The sequence below is a fragment of the Danio rerio genome, chromosome 12, assembly GCF_049306965.1.
Source record: "Danio rerio strain Tuebingen ecotype United States chromosome 12, GRCz12tu, whole genome shotgun sequence".
In the NCBI taxonomy this organism is placed as follows: domain Eukaryota; kingdom Metazoa; phylum Chordata; class Actinopteri; order Cypriniformes; family Danionidae; genus Danio; species Danio rerio.
The window spans coordinates 4679276-4701688 of NC_133187.1; the positions used below are offsets into that span (position 1 = coordinate 4679276).

The 22413-nt window shown below is 35.7% G+C and overlaps 1 protein-coding gene across 3 annotated transcripts in view; it reads right to left on the reverse strand.

Moving 5' to 3' along the window:
• Positions 1–22413, reverse strand: part of si:dkey-32n7.7 — a 50913-nt gene that overhangs the window by 23006 nt on the left and 5494 nt on the right. For 2 of the 3 annotated variants that reach the window (XM_073918080.1, XM_021480208.3), the window contains 16 exons: positions 18120–18190; positions 17923–17989; positions 14975–14998; positions 13772–13940; positions 13425–13690; positions 10387–10547; positions 8905–9136; positions 7568–7692; positions 6638–6916; positions 3778–3873; positions 3530–3662; positions 2447–2568; positions 2074–2355; positions 1734–1829; positions 1500–1635; positions 1269–1378 (listed from right to left, as the gene is read on the reverse strand). In XM_073918080.1, the coding sequence (XP_073774181.1) occupies positions 1269–1378; positions 1500–1635; positions 1734–1829; positions 2074–2355; positions 2447–2568; positions 3530–3662; positions 3778–3873; positions 6638–6916; positions 7568–7692; positions 8905–9136; positions 10387–10547; positions 13425–13690; positions 13772–13940; positions 14975–14998; positions 17923–17962 (2271 nt within the window). In that variant the 5' untranslated portion in view covers positions 17963–17989; positions 18120–18190. Of the gene's footprint in view, positions 1–1268; positions 1379–1499; positions 1636–1733; positions 1830–2073; positions 2356–2446; positions 2569–3529; positions 3663–3777; positions 3874–6637; positions 6917–7567; positions 7693–8904; positions 9137–10386; positions 10548–13424; positions 13691–13771; positions 13941–14974; positions 14999–17922; positions 17990–18079; positions 18191–22413 lie in introns of those variants that run through there. The other variant, XM_073918079.1, reaches the window with a different exon arrangement.

Here is a 22413-nt window from a genome sequence, read left to right on the forward strand (position 1 = left end):
GGCTATATGTGGCTTTAAAACGGTTTGATTTATGTATTGTATATAGGCTACCTACATTGTTATAGCTAGATTTTGTTTATTTTATATTGGTTTATTTATTTAATGTGATTTTATATATATATCTGATATTTGTAATTCTTTAAATTATATTTCAATATAGCTTAGGCTATTTTATCAAGAAATGACACTATATTGTTTAAAGTCTACGAAAGTGGGCACGTAATTTGATAAGTTTTATGTCTTTCTGTTGTATTTATATGTGTATTATCTCCAAAATAAATAAAGAAAAAAGCCGCTCGCGGCATAACAGAGCTGTGAAGGAGCGCTATTGCCCGGTCTCACACACACATACAGGCATCTAAACATGCACAAACACACCTTTTAAACTTGACAAAAACTCTCGAAAACCTTTATTGTCTGCTGTGTTTTTAATATGGTGTAATGATTATTATGCGTTATTGAAACATAAAGGAGGACGCAGCAAAGAACGTCACTATAAATTAAAACTATATTATTTTATGCAGCAGCCTTACATTTAAAAGGGAAACATAGGGGTGATCATACGCAAAAAGACCACAGACTATAAGGCTAGATGTTTTCTTTGCCTTATTTCTTTATTTGTTTGGCGCATGTACTCATGTGCGATCAGAAAACTGCCCGCCTCTCCTTTCACTCTGCCCCGAAGCCCCAGCTGGCCCTCCTTGGCCCAAGGTATTCGGCGGGCCGAAAAAGGCCGGCCGCTGGCCCCAAGAAAGCCCCGCTTTGGCCCGATTAAGCCCCGGAAGTGACAGTGGAAACGCTTTGGCTCGCTCGCTTTAGGCGCGATAGTGGAAACGCGGCTAATTACGATATGGGGATGGTTAGGAGGCCATGATGGACAAAGTCCAGTGGGAAAATTTGGCCAGGATGCCAGGGCATACCCCTATTCTTTTTTTGAAGGACATCCTAGAATTTTTAACGACCACAAAGAGTCAGGACCTCGTTTTAAAGTCTCATCCAAAAGACGGCGCTCACTGAGCAGTATAGAGTCCCCTTCACTATACTGGGGCATTAGGACTCACACAGACTGCAGGTTGAGCGCCCCCTGCTGGCCTCAATAACACCACTTCCAGCAGCAACCTAATTTTCTCATAATGGTGGGAGACCATGTGAGAGTTTTAGAAAGCTTGCAGCCGGCTAAGATGAATGAAAGTCTCATTGGAATGGAATGACGTGAGAGTGAATAATTAACTAAAGAATTACATTTTTAGGTGAATAAATGTTCTCACTTTAACAAGTCTGTGTCTGAGCCCATAGTAAGGAAACGGTGTCGGCAAAGAGATCCAATATCCGTAATACATATTAACTTTGTACCCATTCCGAAATGGACAGAAGAGTCCTGAAAGCATACAACAACATTCCACCACATATCAAACGGCCAGTTATCTGTTTAAAATTCAAATGACTTAAAAGATATGCAATAAATACCTTGTATTAATGATTAAGCTACAGTACTTTACCATTGTTTGCTGATGTGTTGTCAATTCGAAAAGCCCATCGACCCAACATGTTGACATTACTCGTGTACGGAAGCAATTTGGGGTCAGAGACAGGAATTAAAAAGAAATCAGTGGAATCAGTTGTGTCATAGCCGGACTGCCAATAAAAATAACAACAAAAAGAACATTTCACTTCAAATTAAACAGTTATCCAACTAGTAATAACTATAATATATACCTAATCAGCATACTGACCTGTACTTGATATGGAGCTTGAGAGATACTGCCGTAATGCATGAGTATAAATGACATGTTTTTTCCAGACACCAAAACTATTTGAAAAGTTGACACCTATAAGATAATTAAATTAACACATACAGTTGAAGTCAGAATTATTAGCCCCCTTTGATTTTTTTTCTTTTTTTAAATATTTCCCAAATGATGTGTAACAGAGCAAGGAAGTTTTCACAGTATGTCTGATAATATTTTTTCCTCTGGAGAAAGTCTTATTTGTTTTATTTCGGCTAGAATAAAAGCAGTTTTTAATTTTTAAATACACATTTTAAAAAAAAATGTTACACTGTAGTTTACTTACACTCCGTCTGTATCCATAGTATGGTACTTTATCCCATGTAGCAATGAAAACCCATGAGGCAGAGAAATTTAAATTGGGGAAATATTGGTTTACATCTCTTGAGGCCCGATTCAAGACATGACCGTCTGTTACTTGTCTGTAAGAGATAGCTCCATTACGTGTGATGTCAATGTCTGTCCATAGTGGGGCGATGATATCTCTAGTTGAGTAGTATGCAGTAAAAAGATTGGGATAGTACTGGTAAAATGGTTCTTTAAAAGTCAAGTACCCCTTGTTATTCACCTGTTGCAAAACCAAAGTAGTGATAGCTCAGTCATATTGTATTCTACAGAATGTAAGCCTACAAGGTCGGGAATATGATAATGCTGCTTACGTATAGTCGATTATAAATTAGCCCAAAGTAATTAAATGGCTGTGCCAGGTGGATCAGAGGAGAACTTCCAAAATCCTCTGCAGGGTTCTTTATATCCTCATCTCCATGTGGATAGAAGAGTCCTGTAATTGTAAATATCACATCATATTATTAGGGTGCTTTCATGCATAGACATTTGTTTTTGAATCTGATGTGTTTGCCCCCTTAGCTTAATTGAGGCCAGCTGAGACTCGTTAGGAAAGGGGAATTTAGGGCATGACGCTGGAGGAGGAAATCAGAGCATGTTTGGACTAAAGGCTTGTGGAGTTCCCATCTTCAGCTACCATTCTGTTTCCACTGATCATTCTTGAGATGTTTCAGCAGCTTCATTGGAGTTCAACTGTGGTAAATTCAGTTGATTGGACATGATTTGAAAAGGCATACACCTGTCCATATAAGGTCCCAGGGTTGACAGTGCATTTTAAGCACAAACCAAGCATGAAGACAAAGGAATTGTCTGTAGACCTTCAAGACAGGATTGTCTCGAGGCACAAGGCTGGGGAAGCTTACAGAAAAATTTCTGCTGCTCTGAAAGTTCCAATGAGCACAGCGGCCTCCATCATCCATAAGTGGAAGATGTTTGGAACCACAAGGACTCTTCTTAGAGCTGGCCGGCCATCTAGGCTGACTGATCGGGGGAAAAGGACCTTAGACAGGGAGCTGTATGTATAATAGCTCAGCAAAATCCTGGAAAATAGACCTAACTTTGACCAATGTGAGGAGAGTGTACTAGCATGTGACTTGTTTGAACTATTTTTTTCCGTTTAGAAACTTTGCCATGTGAAAGTGAACCTCACCGACAGCAAAAAGAAACATTATAACAATTGTAATCCCTGTTTTAGAACAAAACAGTCCATTTATAGGTGTGAAAGCACCCTTAAGTAAACTATAATATCAAATTGCTTAGTGTTTTTTTTAAGGCTGTTCTGCAAAAATCTATCTGTGGTCATTTTCTGCAATGTGCAATTTAATTGTTCTGATTAAATCAGATGTGCTTCTTGATTTCAGATAAGTCGCTCCATGGTAACAAAGTTATAATATTACCTTCTTCAGGTCCACCATCAACACGGAAAGCCCAGCGTCCAGATAGATTGACGTTGCTGGAGTTGGACAGCTTATTTGCAGTGGGAATGGGGACTGAAAAATAATTTGTCAAGTTCATTGTGCCGTAGCCAGCCTGAGAAAACAAAAATCAAACATTAACAAAAGGCTCTGAAGAACAAGATGTATAATAATATATAGACAAGTTCTATAGAGCAAAGGTTCAGAGATACGGGTGCAAATTTTCTAACCTGAAACCACTGATCCGTTGAGGAGATGTTTCCATAGTTGATCATGACAAAGGACAGAGAGCCACCAGAGACCAAAATAACTTGAAAAGATGAGCTCTGTTAAAGAAATAAAATGGCCGGAACTCACTGACAGCTCTTTTGGTAAATTTTGCAGAGCTTAACCGAAAACAGTTCTAGCCATCCTCCCATACTCATCATGACATATTCGTGTGACCAGTAATTTGTATGCTGGACTATCACATTAAAGAAAGGTTGGATCAATCAGACCTGTGCATACTTTGAAGACCAATTGTGTGTGTACTGTACACTGGTTTTGGTGGTTTGCAAGTACACAAATGTGTATAAAGACATGGCTACAACCAGTGCTTAATTTGTAAATTGCGAGGTCCTGGAACAGATCAGGGCAATGGATCCAGCAGGTTACCAGAGGAGGGAGAGGTGTCACGGACAAAAGTGAAGAGGGTTGGGGAGTCGCAGAGGAAAGTGAAGGGACGTTGTGTGTGAGGAGGGGGATCGATGAAATGAACTGCTGGATCCAGCTTGTTACGGCACAAATTAAGCCCTGGTTACAACCTAGTTGTACTTAATTAAAGTGGTTTAAGAGGACATGCCTTGTGTACTCGTATATCAAAATGCTTAATCATCATATTTAACGGCATCATCAAATTTTGCCACGAGTTTCTTGTAAGGCATGGGTTTAGAGTTAGGACTGGGGTAGGGAAAATCTAATTTTATACTATAACATACATTACGCCAATGTAGAGTCCACCAATACCAACATATAAACAGAAATGGGCAGCATGATGCATAGGTGAATTGGAAGCCTAAGTCCAAAGAATGCCTATGCAATGTGAAGTGGGCACTGACAAGTAAAGTGCGGATCCAAACGCAGGTTTATTAGAGAGGTCAGCCAAGCAACGGTCAACACAGGGGCAAACGGCAAAACCAGATTCAAGGTCATAAAGGTTAGACAAGGTTTGCATGATCCCCTCTGTTGGTGTGGGTTTTTCCCACAGTTCAAACACATGTGGTATAGGTGAACTGAATAAGATAAATTGGGCGTAGTGTGAATGTGAGAGTGTATGGGTGTTTTACAGTAATGGGTTAGGGCTGGAAGGGCAGGATAAGCCCAAGGAAAATGAATAAATGAATAGAGTGTACAGGAATGACTGGAAAGAGTTCACAGATTGATGGTAAATATTACATTTTGTTGCTGTGGCAGTGGCTTCACTTCCAGTTTACAACAACTGTCAATTGTTATTTTGGTTAGAAACAACTTTCGGATATGGTTTTCGAAAGTTAACGAGAATTATTCATATTATTTATTAAATTTCCCATTTATTGTATTTTATTAATGCCTACCCCCAGCCCAAACCTAAACCCAACTGTCACAGTAATGTAAAAACAGTAGTTGTACCGAGTATTATTAATGTTATCTACTAAATTACCCAATAAATTGCATTTTTAAAGCTCTTCTGTTACATTGTGTATAAGATCGATAGAAAATGAAAGTTGCTATTTTCTAGACCAATTCGACTAAGAACTTTTTTCATTGCAGCGTAGGCTAATAATCATATTTTGCACTTGAAAGCAGTCCCAGCTAAAGCCACTTTCAAGGTTAAGTCTAGATAGGATACAGCTGCAGATATGCACATCAATATAGCATAATTAATGATATTGTATAACAATAATTCATATTTTTACAGTACCGTGTTGGGTGGGTTTAGGGTTAGGGTAGGGGTAGACGTTAAAATACACTTTATTGGGTAATAATAAATAATATATTGTGACGGTTGAGTGTAAGGTTGTGGTATGGGTAGACGTTAATAAAATACAGGCTGTTTCTCAATTCCAAGACCGCAGAGAACAGACTTGTGGAGACCGGTCTTGCCAGGTGTCTTCTGAAGAACGAACTCAGGAGACCGCGAGGGCAGAGAACGCGTCCTTTGAGAAATGGGATGCTGCGTTCTTCCTGATGGTCATGTGACCTTCACGCGTTTTAAATGGAAATTATTTAAACATTACAGCTAATTTTAATACGAATTTCAGCAAACAAACACCCTTAATGCGTTTATTCCTTTAATATGGTGTTCATGTTAATGTTTACTTTCACCGTTTCATTTAGGGAAACTCCTGAGGTAAATAAATGATATCTCTGAACTTTAATAAAAAAATCTAAATAAAATGCTGCGCTTCCCACCTCCAGTCCCAATGACTTCTGGGACTTCCAGAGCGAGTTCGGTGCTCAAGTCTGCATCAGTGTGTCCTCAATATCATGATCACATCCCGGAAGTTTCACACATCCTCCGTACTTGCGGTCTTGAGTATTGGAACTGAACTTTGACAGCTGATGATGACGTTACACGAGAACACGAGGACGCAAGACCGCATATTGAGAAACAGCCACAATTAAGGAGAAATTTCATAAATAATAGAAATTGTTTCCGTTAACTTCTGATATAGCAACAACCCTCTTTCATTTCCCCAACCCTAAACCCAACCATCACAGTAATATAAAAACAGTAGTTGTACAGAGTATTATTAATGTTATCTATTAAATTACCCAATAAATTTAATTTATTAATGCCTACCCCCAACCCTAAACCCAACCGTCACAGTATTGTAAAAATATTATTGTTAAACAGTGTAAAAAAAAAAAGCTACTATAATTGATGCACATATCGCAATTCCGGCTGGCAGCGTATTCGATCTAGATTTACCAACAACTTTGGAGAGATAATCAAACTTGGTAACTCATTTCAGCCAACCTAAAATATCCATGTCATCCATATGGACACCAAAAAATAATAAGATTAAATGTCCCATATCTAATGCTCACAATACACAAATTATAACTTACCGACTGTGAGTCATTAAAGTACGGCACTTTATCCCAAGTAGCAATAAAGATCCAATAGGCAGTGAAGTTCAGATGTGGAAAATACTGGTTTATGTCGTTTGATGCTGCTACTAAGAGTCCACCTTTAGTGAGCTGCCGATAGGAGATGCTTCCATTGACAGTGTTGTCCATGTTTGTCCAAAACGGAGCAATAATGTCTCTGTTGAGTTTTGACAGTATAACATTGGGTATCGGCTCTGAAAAAGGGCCGGCAAATGTCAAACACCCGTTGTTATTAACCTGAAGCAGGGGTAGTACAATGATATTAGAGTTTTGAATTCTTTCAACCAACAGTATATACAGTTAAAGTCAGAATTAGATTTTGATTTTCTTTTTTAAATATTTCACAAATGATGTTTAACAGAGCAATGAAATTTTCACAGTATGTCTGATAATATTTTTTCTTCTGGAGAAAGTCTTATTTGTTTTATTTCGGCTAGAATAAAAGCAGTTATGAATTTTTTAAAAAACATTTTTGGGACAAAATTATTAGCCTCTTTAAGCTATTATTTTTCCGTTAATGTACAGAACAAACCATCGTTATACAATAACTTGCGTAATAACCCTAACCTGCCTAGTTCACCTTATTAACCAAGTTAAGCCTTTAAATGTCACTTTAAGCTGTATAGAAGTGTCTTGAAAAATATCTAGTCAAATATTATTTACTGTCATCATGACAAAGATAAAATAAATCAGTTATTAGAAATGAGTTATTAAAACTATTATGCTTAGAAATGTGCTGAAACAATCTTCTCAGAACAGAACAGAAATTGGGGAAAAAAAAAACAGGGGTGCTAATAATTCTGACTTCAACTGTATATGAGCTTATTTCAGGGTTCTGTCACATTTCATCAATCTGAACAGTTGATTGTACAATAGTAATGATCTTACATAAGTCTGTTCATAAACACGTCCGAAATATACAAAGGGCTTTTGGAATACAACTGGGGAGTGTCCATGATCCTGAGAGGGGTTCTCTGTGTCTCCATTTCCAAATGGATAAAAAAGTCCTGAAACTACAAAATATTAAGAATTGAAACGAACAATGACTTAACACTGAATCCAGTCAATATGATATAGCAAGGAGTTTGTGATCAGTGGTGTAGTCGGGGCTATACGCACGTATACTCCATATGCCTACCTTTTTTCCATGAGCTGTTTGGGTATTACGACTTCTGTTGATCAATAATTGCATATACCCTCAGTATACTCACTTGTTTTGCTGATTAAACTTCCCGAATTTATGTGTGTTCGCGTCCCCTTTAACTGTATACCAATTTTTTAACTTTCATCTGAAATTGTTGCAATTGTTGCATCATTAACTTGCTCCATTCCCCACCCCTTGACGACTGTAGCAGAGTTTTTCAAAGACGACAACAAGCCAATGATGTCTCACTGAAACATTCAAGTCAAATAATAAAACAGCATGGGCCTCGCTTTATAGTCCCTATATTTCTATTCAGCCCCCCTAAAACTTTTGCGATTATCTCATGAACTGTACACTACGCAGTCCCCTATAAATTTAATATGTAAACGGCGGGAGACTTTCGCCACTTCGTTTTCAACTCGTTCTTAATTGAATCAGCAAACCACAGATTAGACCATCAGCATACCGCTTTAAAATTAACTAATTTGTTGTAATATTTTTTTTATTTTAACTGGATAATTCACCCCTCAAAATAAAAATGTTCATCATTTACTCAACCTTGGTTCAAATCGGTTTGTCTTTTTTTATTCTGTTGAACACAAAATATAATTAAAAAAAAACTGGAAAAGTGTAACCATTGACTTCCATAGTTTTTGTTTTTTTCTTCTGTGGAAGTTAAAAGTTACAGGTTACTTGTGTTGATAAATAAATATTGCTAATGATTAAAAAAACCACTGACTTCCGTCGTTTCTTTGCCTACTTTAAATATTTGGGGTGGAGGGTAATAGTACACCACCTTTTTTGTTAGGACTACACCACAAGTTGTCAAAGACATTTTAAACTGTTTCACCTTTGACACAACTATTTCTGATTTTCAACACTTCCCAAAATTTGTTTTCTTTTTAAGGCTCATGATTATTATGTAAAAGTGTTTATTCACAATTTAAACTATGAAGTTTACAATCTTTTAAAAAAAAAGTTAAATAAATTGAACATTTATTTAAAAAATGACTAATTGTGCTCTCTGTTGTGATAGGTTACTATTAGGTTACTATTGATTGTTAGCTGTTTTCGCTCTTACCTGTATCTTCTCCATTGCACAGAAAGCTGTTGTCTTTGTCTTCACCGTCAGATTTAAAAGTTTCCAATCCGATGTCTGACCCGTTAACATTATTTAGGATCCAGCTTTGGAATTCGGATACTTTAGAATAAACGTCAGGTGCAACTCCAGTGCCGCAAAACCCAAAATTAGTAACACCAGCTAAGATCCACACAGATCCCTGCATACACTGTAAAGGATCACCTAATTGTCCCTAAAAAAGAAAGCGGGAGACATGACATACAATTAAAACTGTGAAAGTATCACATAAAGTGGACTTTTGTTTAATTATTATTAGTTTGTTCTGTTTCAACACGATTATGTTTTTGTTTGCTTCCATGATAAGCATCTGTCTCTTATTATACATTAATTTAATTATATAATTCAGCCTCGTCATTCATTAATTTTCCTTTGACCTAATGCCTTATTTATCAGGGGTCGCCACAGTGGAATGAACCGCCAACTATTCCAGCATTTGTTTAACACAGTTTAAATTAGCTATAGTGTATGAGTGTGGATGCTGGAATAATTGGCGGTTCATTCTGCTGTGGTGACCCCTGATTAATAAAGACACTAAGCCGAAAAGAAAAAGAATGAATGAATGAATGAATGAATGAATGAATGAATTAATTAATTAATTAGCTATAGTGTATGAGTGTGAATGCTGGAATAATTGGCGGTTCATTCTGCTGTGGTGACCCCTGATTAATAAAGTCACTGAGCCGAAAAGAAAATGAATGAATGAATGAATGAATAAATAAATAAATTAGCTATAGTGTATGGGTGTGGATGCTGAAATAATTGGCGGTTCATTCTGCTGTGGTGACCCCTGATTAATAAAGGCAATAAGCCGAAAAGAAAATGAATGAATGAATGAATAAATTAGCTATAGTGTATGAGTGTGGATGCTGGAATAATTGGCGGTTCATTCTGCTGTGGTGACCCCTGATTAATAAAGGCAATAAGCCGAAAAGAAAATGAATGAATGAATGAATGAATGAATAAATAAATAAATTAGCTATAGTGTATGAGTGTGGATGCTGGAATAATTGGCGGTTCATTCTGCTGTGGTGACCCCTGATTAATAAAGGCAATAAGCCGAAAAGAAAATGAATGAATGAATGAATGAATGAATAAATAAATAAATTAGCTATAGTGTATGAGTGTGGATGCTGGAATAATTGGCGGTTCATTCTACCGTGGTGACCCCTGATTAATAAGGAACTAAGTTGAAGGAAAATGAATGAATGAATAGTTTACCTGTGGCAAAATAAGACTGATGTTACATGAACAGCAAATTTTAAGCTATACTGTCTGCTAAATGTAATCTTTCATGTACTCTTTATAATATACAGATGTAATCTACTGTATAGTGAATTGCTTCCCAGTCATGCCTGAAAAGATTTTAATGTGTCGCTCAGTCATAATAAAGAGTTCAACAATGCATGAACTGTTGTGACTTACAGAACACGCTCCATAGCCTGTCTCTCCACTGGTACACATGGTCGTCTGTGTGATTGTTATATCCCAATAAAGTTGGATGTCTTGATACCTGCAGTCACATTCCTTATTCCCCACCACTTTTACCATCACAACTGGCAGAGTTCCATAGCTAGACGGAGTATCTAAGTGGTAAATATATAAGAAGTCTTAGAGACATTCTGATAAAAATAAGTATTAAAATAAAAAATACACGGGTCAAGTGTTAACTGCAGTTTTTTTTTTTTGTACTGTTTTTTACTCTTTTCTTCTTTTGAGCTTACAAATGTCAATAACGTGACTTTACAACATTTTGATCCTTATTATCCTAAGTATAAGGGAGAATTAATTGAACTACTTGAAAGAAATTTGAAGCTCATTGTTTGACAACCACATTTAAAGGATAGTTCACCCAAAAATCAAGATTTGCTCACTATTTACTCACCGTCAAGTCACCAAACATTTATAAGTTCTTTCTTCTGTTGAACACTAAAGAAGATCTTTAGAATAAAGCTGAAAACCCGAAACCATTGACTAGGAAAAACAGATACTATGAAAGTCAATGGTTTCTGGTTTGAAGGTGTCTTCAGAATACCATCTTTGTGTTTAACAGAAGATTGAAACAAGTACAGGGTGAGTAAATGATGACAGAATAGGATTTTATTTTTATTTTTATGTGGACTATCTCTTTAATATTTAATGCACTACATCATTTTATCAACTGGAGTTTCAATTAATTCCACTGTTTATAAAACATAATAAGGTGGGACATCTGTAAAATGTAATAAATAAATAAAAAATCTAAAACTGTAATCTGCCAACACAATATTGCATGTAATGTGGAACAAAATGAATGCCAAATATATTTTAAAATAAAAAGCTTGTTGAACAGCACTAACTGAAGAAATAATGCATTGAATGAACAAGTACTTGCATTTTAATGACTTGAATTGCTAGGTTTTGCATTTTTAGGTCCTAAAATTTAACACACTCACTGGCCACTTTATTAGATACAGGGTTGGACCCTCTTTTTCCTTCAGAACTGCCTTAATCCTTCGTGGCGTAGATTTAACAAGGTACTGGAAATATTCCTCAGAGATTTTGGTCCATTTTGACATGATAGCATCACGCAGTTGCTGCAGATTTGTCGGCTGCACATCTATGATGTGAATCTCCCGTTCCACCACATCCCAAAGGTGCTCTATTGGATTGAGACCTGGTGACTGTAGAGGCCATTTGAGTACAGTGAACTCATTGTCATGTTCCAGAAACTGGAATGAAATGATTTGCGCTTTATGACATGGTGCGTTATCCTGCTGGAAGTAGCCATCAGAAAATGGGCAAACTCATAAAGGGACAAGCATGGTCAGCAACAATACTCAGGTAGGCTGTGGTGTTGACACGATGCTCAATTGGTACTAATGGGCCCAAAGTGTGTCAAGAAAATATCCCCCACACCATTACACCACCACCAGCAGCCTGAACCGCTGATACAAGGCAGGATAGATCCATGCTTTCATGTTGTTGACAACAAATTCTGACCCGACCATCCAAATGTAGCAGCAGAAATGGAGACTCATCAGAGCAGGCAACGTTTCTTCAATCTTCTATTGTCCAGTTTTGGTGAGCCTGTGTGAAATGTAGCCTCAGTTTCCTGTTCTTGGCTGACAGGAGTGGCACCCGGTGTGGTCTTCTGCTGCTGTAGCCCATCTGCCTCAAGGTTGGACGTGTTGTGTATTCAGAGATGGTCCTATGCAGATCTCGGTTGTAATGAGTGGTTATTTGAGTTACTGTTGCCTTTCTATCAGCTGGAACCAGTCTGGCCATTCTCCTCTAAATTCTCACTTCAACAAGGCATTTGTGCCCACAGAACTGCAGCTTACTGAATATTTTCTCTTTTTCACATCATTCTCTGTGAACCCTTGAGATGGTTGAGCGTGAAAATCCCAGCAGATCAGCAGTTTCTGAAATACTCAGTCCAGCCCGTTTGGCACCAACAACCATGCCACGTTCAAAGTCACTTAAATCCACTTTCTTCCCCATTCTGATGCTCGATTTGAACTTTTGCGTTAACGAACAGTTGGATAGGTGTACCTAATAAAGTGGCTGGTGAGTGTAGTTATTTAAGATGTGACAATATCAAAAATCACACACATTTTCATACTTGAATTCAATACATCCAGAGTTTACTTCAAATTAGGTTCTGTTTTAAAAAAAATATGATGTATAATAGTGACAGTGGCGCAGTAGGTAGTGCTGTCACCTCACAGCAAGAAGGTCGCTGGTTTGAGCCTCAAGAAATAAAATGAACGGAAAATTGCCTTTTGGCTATTATACATTGTATTTTTGAACAGAACTGAGTATTTTGGAAGGGAATTCTGGAACGTGCATATGAAGTATTGAATTTAGGTATGAAAATGTGTGTGAAATACTTTTAGTTCACAGCTTACTTAATCATTTATTCATTCATTTTCCTTCGGCTTATTCTGATTTATCAGAGGTCACCATGGCGGAATGAACCGACAACAATTCCAGCATATGTTTTACGCAGCAGATGTCCTTCCAGCCGCAACCTTTAATTCTCACACACACACACACACACACACACACACACACACACACACACACACACACACACTTATACACTACGGTCAATTTTGTTAATCTAATTCACCTATAGCACAGGTGTTTGGACTGTGGGGGAAACCGGAGCACCTGGAGGAAACCCACACTAACACGGGGAGAACATGCAAACTCCACACAAAAATGCCAACTGGCCCAGCTCGAACCAGTAACCTTCTTGCTGTGAGGCAACAGTGTTAACCACTGAGCTATCATGCTGCCTGTTACTTTTAGGACCTAAAAATAAAAACCCTGGCAATTTAAGTCATTCAAATTCAAGCACTTACTAATTCAATTCATAATTTTTTTTTAGTTTAACCATCCAAAAGTGCTATTCAACAAATACTTTTGGCATTTGTTTTGTTCCCTATAGTACATGTAGTGAAACTGATGATCATTACCTTGATTATAGCTCCACCCAGTGGCCCAGCAGGTGGTGCCGTTGTGAAAGACGCTGTCATTAGCAGCCAGGCAGATGGGGCTGATGGAGCTGGTGAAGTTCACTGGTTTAGCAAGTCTCAGCAAGGCGATGTCATTGGTGAACTGAAGGGAGTCAAAGTCTGGATGTATAATGATAGACTGGGCACTCAGGGTAACCCTATTTGCGTTGGAGTCCGAAGCGTTTTGGCTGTTTCTACCCAGATAGACAGTGATGTAACTTTTAGGTCTGGATGAGAAAGCAAAAACCTTCAGTGCGCTTGCTTTAATGATAACTCACATTAAACCACATGCTATTTTGTGTTCTTACATGTAGTAAACGCAGTGAGCTGCAGTGAGCACCCACTCGTGGCTGATGAGGGATCCTCCACAAAGGCGATACCCAAAATAGTACAGATCGGCTTGCCAAGGCCAGGTAACATTACCAGCAGACACATTCCCACCTGGAGAGTTTAGTGGAGAAACTCCACAACTCTGTGCTGTGGAGAATAGCCAGAAATGTAAATAATTTGTGAAATTTGACAGATTTTTAAACTTATAGGGTGCTTTCACACCTACACTTTTGTTTAGGAACGTATCTCGTTTGCCCAGTTAGCGCGGTTCGTTTGGCATATGTGAACAGGGCAATCGCGCTCTGTTCCACACCAAAGTAATCGCTCCGAGATCGCCTGAGTGAGGTGGTCGGCTCGATTGAAACGAACCCTGGAGCGGTTCGATTACAGTGAGAAAGCGATCCGATCCAAGCGTGGTTAAATCACAGTGTTTTATGGATATGTAATAAGCTTACGGCTATATGAAGAGAGAATTATGAGTAGGGCGGGAAGTTTCGCGAGTCTCCGGATGCCCGCAAACGAGTGATGATCTCCCGGTAATCTCGCGTCTCCCTCCCGGTCCTCAAATAGGCATCGTCGCACACCCTTCTCACCCCTCCCCACCGCATCTCTCCTCAGACACGTCGCGTGCTAAAATTGACTGAACTTGTATGAATTAGCCACTAAACTGACAAAACTAAAAGTAGTTACATTTCCTCGTGAGGCTGGGTTGTGTACTTCTACATAATTGTTTTCCAGCTATAATTTTGGTAATAATTTACCGTTAGGAACAAGTTTAGGGGTAGAGATTAGGTATGGATTACATTTTCGAACAAAAATGACATTCCAGGATCAACATAACTTAGATGTTAGTTCATTATTGCATCCTACTGTCGTTTGCAAATCACACCCATCTAGTAAAGACGCACCCTAACAACCTGATGTCAACCATTTGTTTCGGTGCACAAAAGTATTCTTGGAGCTCAAGTCTCATGGAATGTATTTGGTTCCTTTTTCCGGACTTGGTTTTAAGAGCGTTTCTGTCTATGGAGGATGAGAGAGCTCTCGGATTTCACCTGAAATACCTTCATTTGTGTTTTGAAGATGAACAAAGGTCTCAGTGGATTGGAACAGCATGAAGGCGAGTAACTTATAACATAATATTCATTTTGGGTGAACGATATCACTAATCATAGTATTACCTGTTACTGCTTTTCCCATGCCACCTAGAAAGCAATAACAGAGTGAAAGTTGTTATGAAGTCAAATAACATTTCGAGTGTGTTATTAGTGTGTTATATAACAATCGCAGCTAGTGTATAAATAAAAAACATCATCTGCCACAAATAATGCTGCCTTCATGATATCTGACATACTTGGGGCTCCTCACTATCAAGAAGATTTGTGTTGAATAGAATGAAACATGACATCAATATTAACATTGACTACATAGCTTTCTATCATAAACAAATAACAAACACTGTACATCTCTATATATTTAGGCTTAAACACCGCTTTATTTATTTATTTATTTATTTATTTATTTATTTATTTATCTATGTATGTTTGTACTTTCATCCCCAATTTATGTTAAATGTAAAGAAGAATTAATTAGAACTAATTTCTAATAACTGAATTTTCTAATAACTGATTTATTTTATCTTTGTCATGATGGCAGTAAATAATATTTGACTAGATATTCTTCAAGACACTTCTATACAGCTTAAAAATTCCTTGCACTGTTAAACATCTTTTGGGAAATAGATTTATTCTATTTTATAGTCATTTATTTCATCATTGAGGATTATTTAAAAAAAAAAAACAAGTATTAAAGTAAAGTAAAACAAGTATAAAACATCTTGTTCTCATGGAGTGCGCGTCACTAAGCGTATGTTAAAAGGTGAGGTCGACAGATATTACTACATGAACTAAAAGGTAATGCAACTGAATGAAAAACATGAGCTAAAATAAAAACAAATGAACTTGAATTTATAAATTGAGGGAAAATAAAATAGAAATACAGTTGAAGTCAGAATTATTAGCCCCCCTGGCTTTTTTTTCCTAATTTCTAACGAACAAATTTCTATTCATAATAGTTTTGATAACTCATTTCTAACAACTGATTTATTTTATCTTTGCCATGATGACAGTAAATAATATTTGACTAGACATTTTTCAAGACACTTCTATACAGCTTGAAGTGACAATTAAAGGCTTAACTAGGTTAATAAGAGTAATTATGCAAATTATAGCTTAGGGGTTGTTTCTTCTGTAAACCTTAAAAAAAAGTAAGCTTAAGGGGGCTAATAATATTGACTTTAAAATGATTTTAAACTTTTATTATAGCCGAAAGAAACAAATAATCTTTCACCAGAAGAAAAAATATTTTAGGAAATACTGTGAAAATTTCCTTGCACTGTTAAACATCATTTGGGAAATATATATATTTTTTATATTTTCCATTCATATATTTTATCATTGAAGATTAATTAAAAAACAAGTATAAAAGTAAAGTAAAACAAGTATAAAACATCTTGTTCTCATGGAGTGCGCGTCACTAAGTAAGTGTATGTTAAAAGGTGAGGCCGACAGAAATTACATGAACTAAAAGGTAAACTAATGCAACTCAATGAAAAAAAAATGAGCTAAAATAAAAACAAATTAACTTGAATTTATAAATTGAGGGAAAATAAAATAGAAATACAGTTGAAGTCAGAATTATTAGCCCCCCTGTTTACTTTTTCCCCTAATTTCTGTATAACGAATAAATTTCTAATCATAATAGTTTTGATAACTCATTTCAAATAACTGATTTATTTTATCTTTGCCATAATGAGTAAATAATATTTGACTAGATATTTTTCAAGACACTTCTATACAGCTTAAAGTGACATTTAAAGGCTTAACTAGGTTAGTTAGAGTAATTATGCAAATTATAGCATAGGGGTTGTTTCTTCTGTAGAACTTCAAAAAAATATAGCTTAAGGGGGCTAATAATATTGACTTTAAAAAGGATTTTAAACAAATTCAAAACTTTTATTATAGCTGAAATAAAACAAATAATCTTTCACCAGAAGAAAAAATACTTTAGGAAATACTGTGAAAACTTCCTTGCACTGTTAAACATCATTTGGGAAATATATATTTAAAATATTTTCCATTAATATATTTCATCATTGAAGATTAATTAAAAAACAAGTATTTAAGTAAAACAAGTATAAAACATCTTGTTCTCATGGAGTACACGTCACTAAGCTCATGTTAAAAGGTGAGGCAGACAGAAATTACTACATGAACTGAAAGGTAAACTAATGCAACTGAATGAAAAACATGAGTTAAAAAAAAACAAATTAACTTGAATTTATAAATTGAGGGAAAATAAAATAGAAATACAGTTGAAGTCAGAATTATTCGCCCCCTGTTTATTTTTTCCCCAATTTCTTCAACACCTTTATAAACATAATAGTTTTTATAACTCATCTATAATAACTGATTAATTTTATCTTTGCGATGATGACAGTAAATAATATTTGATTAGATATTTTTCAAGACACTTCTATACAGCTTAAAGTGACATTTAAAGGCTTAACTTAATTATGTTAACTAGGCAGGTTAGGGTAATTAGGCAAGTTATTGTATAACGATGGTTTGTTCTGTAGACTATTGAAAAAATACAGCTTAAAGAGGCTAATAATATTGATCTTAATGGTGTTTAAAAAATTAAAAACTTTTATTCAAGCCGAAATAAAACAAATAAGACTTTCTCCAGAGGAAAAAATATTATCAGACATACTGTGAAAATTTCCTTGCCCTCTAAAAACATAATTTGGGAAATATAAAAAAAATCTAAATCAAAGGAGGAGCTAATAATTCTGACTTTAACTGTATACATTAAGCTATAAGAAAGGGGAATTGTGGTAATATTTAAGAATTTATATTTAAATAGATTTAACATAATAAACCTACAACCCATCTAAAAAGCAGACTGTAAACTTAAACTGAGAAAACAAAAAGGTGGAAATATGAATTTAATATTCATAGAAATTAGAATTAAAACCAAACTAACACACACATTAAAATAAATAAATATTCATCTACATCAACATTATGCATCATACTGTATATACATACAAATATATAGAAGCACTTACTGATGAGAAATATGATCATCAGAGACTTCAGACTTTCCATTTTAACGAAAGCAGATTCAGTGCACAGCTGAGAAGACATTAAATACATAACTACGCAAGCACAAACAAATATATACAATGCAGAACAATACATATGGAACACTGTTTTCATACGCACCAAAAGAAATCAAATCAATTCCCAAGAAAACATGGCATACCCTGCAGTGTTCACGAATCTCACTTCTGTTCTCTGTCACCTAAAGACGTCTCTGCATATATGCCAAATACACTGGAATGCATATATCACAGATTACACATACATCACAGGCAGATATTTGCATCACATTGAATATGCATGGAAGTATGCAAAGATATGGCAATACAAGAGGAAGAGTTCTCTGTGTACCTGAGCTCAGAATACTCAGAAAGTTTTGCAGAATATATTAAGCAAATATTCTAAGGTTCCTGGATGGAAAAAGGCTGGGAGAAATGCAAAAAAGCTGATGTAATTATATATAAGCTTAATATGATAGCAATACGCTTTATATACAGTTGAAGTCAGAATTATTCACCCCCTTTGATTTTTTTTTTCTTTTTTAAATATTTCCCAAATGCTGTTTAACAGAGCAAGGACATTTTCACAGTATGTCTGATAATATTTTTTCTTCTGGAGAAAGTCTTATTTGTTTTATTTCGGCTAGAATAAAAGCAGTTTTAAATTTTTTAAACACCATTTTAAAGTCAATATTATTAGCCCCTTTAAGCTATATTTTTTTCGATAGTCTACAGAACAAACCATCGTTATACAATATCTTGCCTAATTACCCTAACCTGCCTAGTTAACATAATTAACATATTTAAGCCCTTAAATGTCACTTTAAGCTGTATAGAAGTGTCTTGAAAAATATCTAGTCAAATATTACTTACTGTCATCATGGCAAAGATAAAATAAATCAGATGAGTTATTAAAATTATTATGTTTGAAACGTAATGAAAAAATCTCTCCGTTAAACAGAAATTGGGAGAAAATAAAAAGGGGTGCTAATAATTCTGACTTCAACTGTACATGTTATCATGATTTTACATGATTTTACTACTTTTACTTTTCATTTTAATGTAAATTACAACATTGATTATTACATTTTAAAATATGGAAACTTTTGCAATTGTTAAAATTTAAATAATTGTTTTAACACTGCTTATTAAAGAGATAGTTGGCTCAAATATGTTTATTATGGATATAATTTTTTTCTTGTCAAACTAAAAGAAACTACTTTGAGGAAAGCTGAAACCATGGACTTGCATGGTAGGAAAACAAACACTATGGAAGTGAATGGTTACCCGTTTCAACAATTTTTTTTTAATATCTTCTTTTGTGTTTGGGAACAGGTTTAAAAAATTAAAGGGCGAGTTAATGATGACATAGTTTTTCAGTTTTGGCCTTGTATTAATACATTAATAAGAGATATTCATTCATTAATTTTCTTTCAGCTTCAGTCTCTTTATCAGAGATCGCCACACTAGAATGAACCTCATGCATTTACATTTCGTCACCTTAGAATTGTAAGGTTGTATCTGACATTTTTGTCAAAATTGAGTTACTGACATGTTCTTATTAAATAACAACTTTTTTTCATTATGGGATGTTTTTTTATAAGATATTTACATTTTAAGACTTTTTATTTAAAAAACAAATGTTACACACACACTGTTTGCTATATGGAATGCGAAAACCTTAAAGCTCAAGATCTCAAAATCACTCGGAACGCAGATAGAACCTTATAATTCCAAGGTGACGATTTGCTGGAAAAAATAAAATGTTATAATAAAGTGTTGCTTTACTAATTAATGCAAATTTATGGAAATCAGACACCTTCCCTTCAGCAGACCACTTCTTAATTTAAAAAGAAAGCAAAACAGAGCAACCTATTGATACCTAAAGAGATATTTTTCCAACCTATAAAACCAAAACATCACTTCAGCAGTGTAACCACAATTTGAAAGGCAAAAAAGTTGTTGGCAGAACATGTCCTGTCACGAACAGGACAGCAATAACTGTCTGTGGTTTAGTCACTGTCTGCTCGTCCCACAGAAACGCAACGTTGGAAGTCATAAGGGTTATATACAATATTACATTATTTTATATAATAAATTTGATTTTAATGGTTTAATAAAACAGAACAGCTTACAGAGCATTCAGATATTTAGGTTTTGTATTGGAAAATTTGCAAAACTTTGCACAACTTTCAAAACCCCTGTTAATGTTTTCAAAGATATGAAGATGTTCATTCATTCATTTTCTTGTCGGCTTAGTCCCTTTAATAATCCGGGGTCGCCACAGCGCAATGAACCGCCAACTTATCCAGCACGTTTTTATGCAGCGGATGGCCTTCCAGCCGCAACCCATCTCTGAGAAACATCCACACACACGCATTCACACTCATACACTACGGATAAATTCACCTGTACCGCATGTCTTGGGACTGTGGGGGAAACCGAAGCACGAGGAGGAAACCCACACAAACGCAAGAAGAACATGCAACTCCACACAGAAATGCCAACTGACCCAGCTGAGGCTCGAACCAGTGACCTTCTTTCTGTGAGGCAACAGCACTACCTACTGCTTCACCAGATATGAAAATGTAATAAAGGTAAAAAATATCAAGAATAAAATTTAAATAGTCTTTTGCTCACCAAAACTGTATTTATTTGATCTAAAACACAACAAACAGATATATTCATTCGTTCGTTCATTTTCCTTTCGACCTAGTCCCTTTATTAATCTGGGGTCGAAAAGAGGAATGAACCGCCAATCTATCCAGCATATGTTTTACACAGTGGATGTTCTTCCAGCTGCAACCGATCACTGGGAAACACCCATACACACTCATTCACCCACATACACTATAAATAATTTAGCATACACAATTCACCTATACCACGTCTTTGGACTTGTGGGGGAAATCGGAGCACCCCGAGGAAACACACATAGAAATGCAAACTGACCCAGCCAAGGCTCGAACCAGTAACCTTCTTGCTGTGAGGCAACAATGCTAACCAATGCCCCACCGTAATGCCCTAAACAAATATAATGGTGTTATTTGAATTTTATAAATAATAACAATAATAATAACAACAACAACCTATATATATATATATATATATATATATATATATATATATATATATATATATATATATATATATATATATATATATATATATATTTAAATTCCTGTCATTTTTTGCGAAAACTAAAACAGTTAAGCTTTTATTCTGTAAATAAGCCCACGTTTAATAGATCAATGAGTGAATAATGTAAAATTACATAAAATGTATAATAATGAAAAGTATTAAGTTGCACTTTTTTTTATTTTAGGGCATCATAATTGAAGTGTAATTATTAATTTAGTTACTTAATTACTGTATATGATTTGGGTTAGGTTTAGGGTTATAATTATCCATAATTGTTTGTAATTACTATAGTAAGTACATGCAACATATGCAATAATAACATTAAAAAAATGTATCACAATTTAAAACTGGGTGGCACCGTGGCTCAGTGGTTAGCATTGTTTCTTCAAAGCTGATTAGAGCCCCGGCTAGGTCAGCTGGCATTTCTGTGTGGAGTTTGCATGCTCTCCCCATGTTGGTGTGAATTTCCCCCGGGTGCTCTGTTTCCCCCCACAGTCCAAACACATGTGCTATAGGTGAATTGGATAAGCTAAATTGGCTGTATGTATGAGTATATGTGTGTGAATGTGAGTGTATGAGTGTTTTCCCAGTACTGGTTTGCGGCTGGAAGGGCATCCGCTGCGTAAAACATTTGCTGGATAAGTTGGCGGTTCATTCCGCTGTGGCGACCTATGATTAACGAATTTAATACTGTATCAGATTTTCCATTTTTTATAATATGAACCACTATTAATGACTAGGTTCATATAATAATTGATAATATACTGCAGCAGCAATTCATCATGCTGAAATGTCAGAAGTATAACATGACACTGAAGAATAAAGTAAACTAATCGATTGTTTCAAACAACGATGCAGTGAAACTATAGGCAAATGTTTGGTACAACATCTACCAGCTATTTATTCTTGATAAAACCACAGTCATGGTAACCTGAACCCAACATATTTCCAAGCAACTGGTAAAACAAATGATTTCATCTGAATTGCAATATTGTTAAACCAAATACACAATTACCACCATGGACACTGACACCCCTAATAAAAACACACATAATCATGATTAATTAAGCTGCATTTAATTATTTCCAGTTGCCATATAAAGTGAGGTCTCTCGTTGTTTATTTCATAGCCAGGAAACATGCAAATCAACTCTTAAATTAAAACACACGTACTATATATAGTCATTGTTTTATCTTTAAGGTGGGAAAAAAGTTTGTTTCCTTCTTGACACAGAGCTAATTGTGAATAATAATTACACGTTTTAAGATATTAGTTTAGAAAATGTTTGTCTGCAAGCTACTTGAAGTCAGCTCAATT